The sequence below is a fragment of the Wasmannia auropunctata genome, unplaced genomic scaffold, assembly GCF_000956235.1.
Source record: "Wasmannia auropunctata unplaced genomic scaffold, wasmannia.A_1.0 LD336103.1, whole genome shotgun sequence".
Lineage (NCBI taxonomy): Eukaryota > Metazoa > Arthropoda > Insecta > Hymenoptera > Formicidae > Wasmannia > Wasmannia auropunctata.
The window spans coordinates 501,904-513,250 of record NW_012026787.1 but is presented as its reverse complement, the minus strand read 5'-3'; the positions used below and the strand labels follow the sequence as shown (position 1 = coordinate 513,250).

Below are 11,347 nucleotides of genomic sequence, written 5' to 3'. Positions count from 1 at the left end.
TTGGAACTGAAGGCCCATCTCATACATTGCGGGACATACTTCTGACAATTACAAACGGAATATGGGGAATTTGGTAGAACTCTATGTATTAATCGCTGAAGAAGGTCTGAAGTGGACCGAAACGTACGACTTATGTAAGAAGATGTAATTTAAGTTATAGAATACATCTCTACTTGAATCTTTAACGCAACGATTTCTGCGTATTGACTCTTAGTGCCTTTTTTGTCACCCATTATTATTCAATTTGGATATTCTTAGAACAAGAGATATTTGTTTGCAGGAATTTCTTTACTCGCTATGTTGCACGTTTCCTTTGAAACACTCTGTTTGCCCAACGGGAAACTCTGCCAGCCGTGGAGTGTTAGCGTAAGCGAATATTCACCAATAGATAAGGACGCGCACATTACGTTGCATACTGATGAAATTAAACTGTCAAATTTACATTTAATTTCCTCAAACAATTTGTACAAAAAAGACGAAGTTTCTTATATCGTACCAAATTTTGTGCTGTAGTGAGACAGATATGTGTGTAACAAAAACGCGTTTACCCCGAAACGAGATAGTTTGAGCTCATGTTACCTTTTATTTTTTTGTATAAATTAGTTAAGTAATCTGTTATTAAAGATTAATTAATACCAAATGCGAGAGGTATTTTGTGTCTCGACGAACACGCGCGTGCGATATATGTACATCTTATAATCATTCGGTTAGAGAACTTTCTTGGTAGAATAATTGTACTTGTTTGTATAAAGTGATTGAATACAACAACACTGGAACAAATAATTAATTTTAAGCGCACTTTGCGCCGCAAATAAACTTTTGAGAGAAAGTTGTAACATGTCTTATATTTTTTGGGCAAGGATATTATTAGTCACTAATTACATCATTGAAATACAATATATCATGAATTCATTTAAGATTGGAGTACATTCGTTTTTTTTTGTATTGGATATTGATAACGCTTCGATTTTTTACATTTTACAGTTATAAACATCTAGTATAAAAATTCAAGATCCTTCGCGTCATTATGGTAGTTCATCTCTCGCAATTTTTAGAAGGAATCATACAATGGTGTATACAATAAAGATTGCCGAAGGCCGTTACTTAACTCAGGCGCATATAACGCGCGAATGGTATCGATGTTGCCGGGCCTGTCTCTGTCGTGAGCCTCCTCACTCTTACAGGCACAGTTCTCCAGAATTGCTCCACTTCACATTGTGCTAGACCATGGCCATTGTCTTAGGGGTCAACTCGGATAAATATAAAGCTGGCCGAGGACCGTAAATATTAATTGCCGTTCAAACTGCTAACTCGGAGCGAGGCTCAGGCCCGACTGCCTTTCGTGTCTCATTTCGCGCTTCTCCATCCCTCTTCTCGCATCCCCACTCATTCTCTCTTCTCCCCCCATCCCTTATCTATCCATGTATCCTTACAAAGTAAAGCATATGTCTATAGAATATTCATATATATATTATTTATTTTTATAGGATATTTCTGCTGTGAGTATAAATACATTTTTATTAAATAGAAAAACAATTTATAAAATGTAATTAATTTTATTGTATTTTAATTTTGTTTAGTAGTGCGCATACACATATGACATTGACGAATGTCAATAAATATAATTTTTCGTTTAATATTATCAATAGACATTATATCATTGGATCTTTTCTATTTTCAAATACTTCCTCCAATTAAAGAGACTGTATATTTTGCGAACTGTTAGATAATTTCGTTTTTTGGTACAAACAAATTTAATAATTTGTATAATTATCTTTTAATTAAACTATAATATTATTTATTTTCTGTGGCTGTTGATACAAATTACTATGAAACAGTGTTTCTTTTATACGCATTTATTAAACACAAGAGCATTTAACAAAGACTATTCCATAAAAAATGTTGCTAATATTTTTAAATAATGTATCTTACCAAGAAACATAAAATTATTATAATTATTTGCATACTGTTTTAATCGTTGATATTCAAATAAGTTTTAGCAATATATGTATTGGTAATTATCATTAGTGCTAAATGCGTCAGAAGTTATACAATTTCGCTATTTCATAAGTCTCAAATAATATTTAATTATTTGATTTTTCGCGCTTTTAGATCTATTAATATTGTTACGCCCGTGTCTTTGCCCGCGTCGTTCGATGTACCAGCGAGCCGGTCCAGCTGTCAGATGTTTCCCTGACGACGCGTTGTCATCTGTCAAACGGATGACATATTAGATTTGGAGACGCGAGCCGTCGATTCGAACGGACGTGCTGAGCTCTGTTCTGTCTATTCGCTGCGTTGTTTGTTCACAGTCATTATAATAAAGCGTGTTCCTTGTGTTTCTAATTGGTGTTCCTTCTTATTTCTCCGCGACCTTCCGGTGCGCGTGCGCGAACGCGGGTGCAGAAGTGCGAACGTTACGCGGGCGAGTGCGTGATCGCGAGATACACCGCCCCGGGCGTAACAATATATACAGAGTATCCCATTTTATATTTGACAGTTAAATATTTGGAAATCGCGTTTGAGAAAAAAATGTTTCAGAAAAAAGTTGTAGGGTTTCAAGGGGGACACAAGATGATAGCATTGGTTTGACCTGAGTGGCGTCGTCAAGGTCAGGATAAGGTCACTTTGAATTTTTTAAATGAAACCCCCCATTTTTTGTTGCGTATTCTTATTTCGAGAGCTTTCCAAAACACATAAATGAAATGTTTTTGATTAAATAAATCTCGAGTTATAAAGTTAGAAAGTTACAGTACCACCAACATTAGCGTTATCCAAAGTGTCCGAACAATGATTGAAATCTTTTGAATGTTATTCAGGATCATGAGCTTGACAACATGTGTCGAAGTCATAATCAATATCATCTCTCATTTTCATTTTTGAAAATTATTTTTATTTTTTGAAAAAAGAGAAACATTTTCCAATAAACATGACTTTGACATGTTGTCAAGCTCATAATCCTGAATAACATTTAAAAGGTTTCAGCCATTGTTCGGACACTTTGGATAACGCTAATGCTGGTGGTACTGTAACTTTCAAGCTTTATAACACGAGATTTACTTAACCAAAAATATTTCATCTATGTGTTTTGGAAAGCTCTTGAAGTAAGCTACAAGAATGTGTAACGAAAAATGGAGGGTTCCATTTATAAAATTCAAAGTGATTTTGATGACGCCATTCAGAGTTAAACCAATGTTATCATATTATGTGCCCCTCAAAATCTTACAACTTTTGTCTGAAACATTTTTTTGTCAAACCTCGCGATATCCAAATATTTGACTGTCAAATATAAAATGGGATACACTGTATATTGTTTTAAATAATAAAAATTATTTTTGTATGAAAATGTCGACATGGTCCATAATGGCCCTGATTTTCTAACGGTCTGCATGTAAATGTAATAAGCCAAAATCGCTATTTAGTTGCCTTCCATGTTGCCCTAAACATTAAATTTCGTGAAATTCTATGAATTCAGTCATTTGTTGTTTAGCGCGCACGAAGCGTGCGTCTGTAATAATAGTTTTTAAGAAAATTAATAAAAGACAGAGAGAAAAGAGGAGATTATAATAAAAAAAACTTCTTTACATATCTTTTATTTCGCATTTTCTCTTGCTTTCGATAAACGTAGGCCTTTTGAAGGCTGCGGAATTAGAATTGCTCTGGTTTGTGTTTTTGTAACCAACGGTCTATTTGAGAAAATTACAAATTGGACATCCGTAAAACGAAACGTTCTTTATATTGTAGCCAGCCTGAACCGTTAGCCTAAAGAAATAATTGTTACACACATTAGATACAGTGAAACTATTAATTGGAATATCAATTAAGATTTCATTAATTAATAACATTAATACGTATTTAACCAAAAAATTTACCGTTTCTTCCGGTTGGAAATTTTACTCACAATCAGTTTCGAACGAGTTGATTACAGTTGCACATAACAATATTTATGATTAAGTTTTCCGACGAATTGTTATTAAAAGTGCCAAAGCTATCGTTGTTTCTGTCCAAGTTAGATATTAAAATTGAATATTTGTTTGTTGCACCTTGAGATTCAGCGTTATCAGATGTCAACAAGAAAAAGTTGCAACGGCTTCCCTGCAGTTTACGTTACTGTTAGCGATTTTGTAATACAGACATCTTAAAATTACAAATGTTACCCAAAGTAACTTATGTAATTACAAATCGCATTTGTATGCAGTTGTCACTCACCTTCGTATGGTCTCTCTTTCTTAAGTATTAATTGGATCGATCGCAGTCTTCCGACAATGATACATAATCTTTCTAGATGGTATCATTTTCCTTAGTGTTCGATTGTATTTGCGACATTTGACCTGTTTTATTCATTCGGCTTAGAAATATTAGAATTCTGGCTTTGCGCATTTCCGGAAATGCCAGAGTTCTGCTAGCAAATTACCAACATCATTGTTACATCGAATATATCTATTGATATATTAATGTAAAGATTAATGTATACATTAATGTTAATTTCTATTAATGTATACATTAACAGAAATTGGCCGGACACTTTGCGATCGGAATGTACTCGAGGTAGAAGTGAATCTCGATGTATCCCTCTTATTACTCTTTTATTCTAAGTATGCTATATTATTTTGACCATTCTTATTATACTCCTTTCATTTGATTTCTAATTTCTTTATTCGTCTTTTTAATTCATTTTTTCCCTTTTTCGTTCTTCCTCTTTACTTTCTCAATTCGTCTGTTAATTACTTCATCTCCTTTCTTATTTCCCGTCATATTCTTTAAACGTATTAAGAATATTCTTTCAAAAAATTCTATCGTTTTTTTTTTTTTCACATATTTTATTCAAATATGCTACTTTGTGTAATCATTTTTGTAATGATTGGCTACACTGAAATTGACAGCGATTGGTGCTGCTCAGTGAGATATTATATACATGCGTATAGATATATATTTCATTGGTGCTGCTGTGGCAGGACTTGGCAACTACAAGTGGCATCATACCTTTTCTTGAGCGACCGTCGCGGTGTGCACACGTGTTAGAGCGAGCGATAGAGTGAGTGCCGAAGGTGTGTATGTGTGTAGCAAAATGCAAGCGAGGCAGCTGCATGCGAGCAAGTAACAAAACAAGATAAGTCTTTGTACACCAATCTTTATTGTATTATTATTATTATTATTATTTTTGTTCTATTCTTACAATCTGTTTTTTTTTTATTTTCAAAGACCGCGAGTGCCTCTAACTTGTCTGCGGAATTAAAATAAATTTAAACTGAATAAAACGTTACCACACGTGTGCTTCAGTGAAGTTTCATCTCCACTTTTAATATAAAAATTCTACATGTCTATCTTGTGTATTCACAACCATACATATGTCTATTTTCCTATCTTATATAATCTAATCTATCGCGAATATTCTTTCTATATTATTTTTATATATACTTTTGCTTCTTTGACCCTTTTCCTCACTCTCTCGTCTTATCTGTTCTTTTTTCACACTTATACTCTTTTTTCACTTACAATAATTCATTTCTTTTTATTCACTCCAACAATTTATCTCGCTTCAAATCACAATGCTCGTCAACCATGAACGTAAGTTTTTATAAAGAATCATGTTTTTTAATAGCTATAGGCTACGTTCCAGGTATTTGTTATCGGTGTTATCATTCTGTCTTTGAGTGTTTAGAGATAGAAAATAGGGATAGAAAAATAAAAATGAAATGACAATAATAAAATGATGATAATGCATTTATCGAACGCAGCTTTGCTCTTGACTACGGGACTACGCCACCGCGCCAGCTAATGATGTATTATATATATGATCATTCCTTTATCTTCTAGGACGAACGCTATGGCTGCCGCGCATGATAATACGAATGGTAGTAAGGATCGTTCGAGTATGTTTATTTTTTTTATATACATGGATTTGTTAAATAAAATATATTGTATTTAAACGTCAAATTGATTAATTTTCGGTTATCACACCTTTTTCGATCAAGTTTATCAAATGGGGTCAATTTGCCTAGAACAATTTTAAACAGCTGTCGTTTAAAAGCTAACAATTTAATTGGATCGCAAAAATTCTTATTGTTAGATAAGATTTGAATGTAGAGTATATTTTGATTGCATAAGTTTCAGAATTAAAGTGGCATCATATTGAAAAAAATTCGTAAAAAGATAAGTTTAAAAAAAAATCATTTTTTGTGAAAAAAATCATAACTTTTACATTATTTTATTTTTGATAAAATTCTAGGGTAAACTTTTGAACCACTTAATAAAAAATAATTTTCTAGTGGACCTTTAAAAAAAGATATTAATTTTACATATTAAATGGTGGCAATTTTTAGAGAGTTAAAATAATGTTTATATGTATGTTAAAATGTATTTATATTGAAAAATTGTGTTTGTAAAATACAAATGTGTTTATTTTTTAAAATCAAATTCAAAAATAATTTTTGTAGTTTAAAATATTACTGAAAGCGAGGGTTACCCTCTTGAATTCCGGTATACAACCTGTCAGAATTCTATTGAATTCCTTGAAGTCCGATGAAATTCGATGAATTCTGATGAATTCCGGTGTAGTCCGACGAATTCGGGTATAGTCTGATAAAGTCTGTGAAGTCTGATAAAGTCTTGAAGTCAGAAGTCCAGGTGTACATATATTTTCTGAGTGGTTACCTTCTCTATACTAAAAGTTAAAAAAAATGAAATTTTTTAAACTTATTTTGATTCTTTGTCCCTATTCGTTATGCTCCTTATATGTATACATATGTACAAAATCTCGAATGAGGACAAGAAATCAGAATAACTCTACAACTTCATTATTTTTTAATTTTGAGTATCATTTTAAATTAAAAAATCAAATGGGATTTTTTTAACTATTTTTGATTATTTTTATAATAAAATCAAATTTTTTCTATGCAAATAATCTTTTTTGTATAAAACTTAACTGTAAAATACAAATGTGGTGTATAGCAGTTGTAAACATACTTTTTTTAACGTAGCTAGCAATTTAATAAGTATAATTAAATTGTCGGCTGACAAACTTTATCTTTCCGTAACTCGCGGAATTTAATGAAACATGGTACATAAACTTGATACATTTATAGAGTAGTCAAAAATAATAGACGCATATTTTTTTTTTATATCGGCAATGGTGCAGGTTTAAGAATGCAAACTACCCCTTATATGATAAGCACAAGTAATTTTTTGCATTTTAGCTCATTGTATTAGAGCTACTTTTTCTCGCTCCTTGCCGAACCCAGGAATAACTGACGAGGAGGTGGCGAGAGACCTATTTAGTTTTTTTGTTTTTTATTATTTTTTACGTTTGTATAATTTTTATATATTTTTTACAAGTTTTTCTTTTTTTTCTTTACAATTATGTCACTTCTCACCTATATATTTATTTTTTCATTTTATTGTACGTACTCTTTGCAGAAATGATATTCGCAATTTTTAAGATAGTAATCTGGAATTATCAAAATCAAATGGTTTTTCTTGCAAATATCCACTTTGATACTACGAATATTTAAACAAATTTATATATCGAAGAGAAAATAACTAATTATGAACAAGCAATTAAACTTTAATAACGCTATTTCAAATGTAAGTTTACATTGTAATTATACAAAATAATTACAAAATAATAATATTTAAAAAACGTATAATAAAATTTTTCCACATTCTGAAGCCGAAAACATCGAGAGGTTGAATAAAAAAAAAATTTTATTAAACTTTTTCAAATATTGTTATTTTGTATAATTACGATGTAAACTTACATTTACGAAATAACGTTATTAAACTTCAATCACTTGTTCATAATCAGTTGTCTTCTCTTTGATTTATAAATTTGTTTAAATAAAAGTGGATATTTGCAAAAGAAACTACTTGATTTTGATAATTCCATAGATTATTGTTTCAAAAATTATGAAATTATCAACGCATTATGTAATAATGCAGCAGTAATAAAATGTGCTTGCTGTGCAAAATCTTTGTGCATAAAAGAATTTTTTTTTAAATATCATTTCTGCAGAGTACATACAAAAAAAATAAATATAGATAAGAAGTGAGGTAACTGTAAAGAACATAAGAAACATTTGTAAAAAAATGTAAAAAAATTAAAAACGTAAAAAATATAAAAAGATAATAAAAAACAAAAACAAAAAACTAAATGAGGATAAACTCTCGCCACTTTCAGTTATTTCTGGCTTCGGCAAAGTGCGAGATAGAATATTGTCGAAAATTAATATTGCCAAAAGAAAAAAACAAATAAAGGAAGATCAACAATGAGTAATTTATTAAATATAAAGCGAAATTAATTGTTGGTACGAAATTATTAAATGATTATAAAGTTATCGAAAAAAAATATAAATAAGATGAAATCGATACAGTATCATATTTTAAAACAAATGATTATAAATTATATTAATATAGCAAAGTTATATTGTTATAATAGTTTGTTTTAAAATTTGACACTGTATCGATTTCCATACTTATATTTCCATTCGCTGACTTTATGATCATTTGACAATCCTGTAATGATAATTTCGTACTGCTTTGGACTTAATATTATATACTCGCTGTAACGAAGAATCAATTAATTTTGTCAAACTGACTACATATTATATTTATTTTCAAATTTAATACGTTTTAAAACTAACTTTCATGTATAATTAGATATAATTGGATGCTTAATACCCGTTATTCATTATTTTTTATTTTTTATTATTTACTATGTTTTATTTCTTACTATTTATTATTTTTAAAATAAACTTTATATAACGGAGACATTCAATTAAGTGTGTATAGCCTCGATATTGCCTCTACGCCGAATGCTTGTTTTTTAATGATCTATATTTGATAACGCTTTATCCTTTTAACTTAATTTCTCTTAAATTGTAAACTAATAACTTACATGTAATTTTATTTTATTTTTTTACTAATGAGCAGAATTCTATGAAATCAAAACATCTAGTCGTTTAATTTTGTACTCGTACATTGAATAAATTACTTTTTAACAACCTTTAATAAATTATTTAATTCTTGGTCCTTATTGCTAATTTATTTTATGCGTTTGCATAATACGAGGCATAAATATTTTTCTTATTTTGCGAAAAGAAGATTGATTTTATCAATCAGTAGCACAAGAGCGTGTTATCTGTTTCTCTTGAGAAAGAACAGATTTTTGAAGAATAATTATATGATTTTGAAGTATATTATATATGCTTCGATGCATTTATTTAATACATCATCTAGTTCCCTCCATTGTCAATTAAGGCTTGGAAATATCGAGGCATACTTTTTACAATAATTTTTTTAGAGTGAAGACACGCTTTTTCTTCATTTAGATTTTTATAGAAATCTATTTTTAATCGCGTTAACATGAAGAGATTGTGAAAATCAGTGTTTTGCAAAAATGCCATTTTATGTACCCTGTATTTATTGTGTTTTATCCAGTTATAACATAATAATTAAACCGACCTGAAATCTAACTTTCAAAGTATTTTAGCCTAATGTATTGCTAATATTAACATATAAAAATTTTACTTATACGACATCTATTAACAGAATTATGAATAACACGCTCTTGTGCCACTGACTGTCGCTACGTATAAAACAAGACCATTAATTTGTTCTTGCGATGTAGCCGAAGGGGCGGAACGGCTGATGGATGCAATAGCTAGACGCGCGGGAGATGCTGCGAAGGAATTCCTGAAGAACTACCCTGACATCACTCTAGACGCGAGCATTCTCAGTGGCAGTGTCAGAATCACGTGTCTGCATATGGCCGTGAAGAAAGATCAGCGCGAACTCTGCACCCTTCTTCTGGACGCTGGTGCTTCTTTGCATGTGGTCGACGAGGACGGAAACACACCCTTGCATTACACGGTATTTGGGTAAATTGAAAGTCGTTGCTGGATTTTACATTAACTAATATTGGTATTCTCTCGTTTGATTAAACAGTAATCGACCGGAGATAACGGATCTACTGTTATCGCGAGGTGCAGCCGTCGATGCTGTCAATAACGACAAATGTAATGCTCTGCATGAGGCCGCGTTTAAAGGTCAGCGCGAGATCTGCACCCTCCTTTTGGACGCTGGTGCTTCATTGCATGTGGTCGACAAGAACGGTAACACGCCCTTGCATTTCGCAGCACTTAGGTAAGTTGAAAGTCGCTCCTGGATATGTCGTGATGTCAAACTAACATCAATACTCTCTCGTTTGATTAAACAGTAAACGGCCGGAGATAACGGATCTACTGTTATCGCGCGGTGCAGCCGTTAATGCCGTCAACAACGACAGACGTAGTGCTCTGCATGTGGCCGCGCTGAATGGTCCCCGCGAGCACTGCACCCTCCTTTTGGATGCTGGTGCTTCTTTGCATGTGGTCGATGGGGCCGGAGATACGCCCTTGCATTGCGCGGCACTCGGGTAAGTTGGACATTGATGCTGGATCAGCCATAACATCAAACTAACATTGATACTCTCTTGTTTACTTAAACAGCAATCAGTCGGAGATCACGGATCTGCTGTTATCGCGAGGAGCCTCCGTTGGTGTCGTTGACAATTACGGATTTAGTGCTCTGCATGTGGCTACTCTGAAAAGCCAGCGAGAGCTCTGCATCCTCCTTTTGGATGCTGGTGCTTCTTTGCATATGATCAACGTACAAGGAAACACACCCTTGCATTGCGCAGCAATTGGGTAAATTAGAAATTGTTGTTGTATCTACTGTAACATCCCGGGAAAAAAGTTTTCATTTAGAACATATATGTATAAAAATATATAATTGTACATAATTATATGCAAAATATGTCTATATACATATATTCATGCATGTTTCTTTCTATTATAAAATTATTCTTTAATACAAATAATGATAATAAGAAGGAAACATAAAAAATAATTAAAAAGATAAGTTTTACATTGTTTTTTTTAACAAAAAATTAAGTTTGAAAAAATGAGAAAAATTGCTCATATATAATCATATATATAAATAATTAAAAATATACATATATAATTATATATGAACAATTTTTTCTCATTTCTTAAAACTTGATTTTTTGTAAAAAAGGACAATACAAAAATTATTTTTTAAATTATTTTTTGTTTTATTTTTATTATTATCATTTTTCTTGTATCAAACAATAATTTTACAAAGAAAAGAAACCTATATGAATCTGTATGAACATATTTCACATTTAATTATTGGATATTGGAGTCCCATTGATTCCTCAGCGTGAAGTCGACTCTCTCGCATTCGAATATCGCGTCGATTATGTCCAGCGCGTTTTACGTAATCGCGTCGTGCAGTGCTGTGTAGCCACGCGAATCTTGGAGATTGACGTCGCAATTATAACGTAGCAGCA

At 31.7% G+C, this 11,347-nt stretch overlaps 2 protein-coding genes across 2 annotated transcripts in view; both read left to right on the top strand.

Moving 5' to 3' along the window:
* Positions 1-11,347, top strand: part of LOC105457295 (ankyrin-3-like) — a 45,710-nt gene that overhangs the window by 7,032 nt on the left and 27,331 nt on the right.
* The window catches only part of LOC105457286 (E3 ubiquitin-protein ligase mib1-like), a 7,385-nt gene continuing 5,773 nt past the window's right edge, over positions 9,736-11,347 (top strand). The window contains exons 1-4 of the mRNA XM_011701882.1: positions 9,736-9,867; positions 9,943-10,140; positions 10,214-10,411; positions 10,485-10,682. Coding sequence (XP_011700184.1) covers positions 9,827-9,867; positions 9,943-10,140; positions 10,214-10,411; positions 10,485-10,682 — 635 coding nt within the window. The 5' untranslated portion in view covers positions 9,736-9,826. The remainder of the gene's footprint in view (positions 9,868-9,942; positions 10,141-10,213; positions 10,412-10,484; positions 10,683-11,347) is intronic.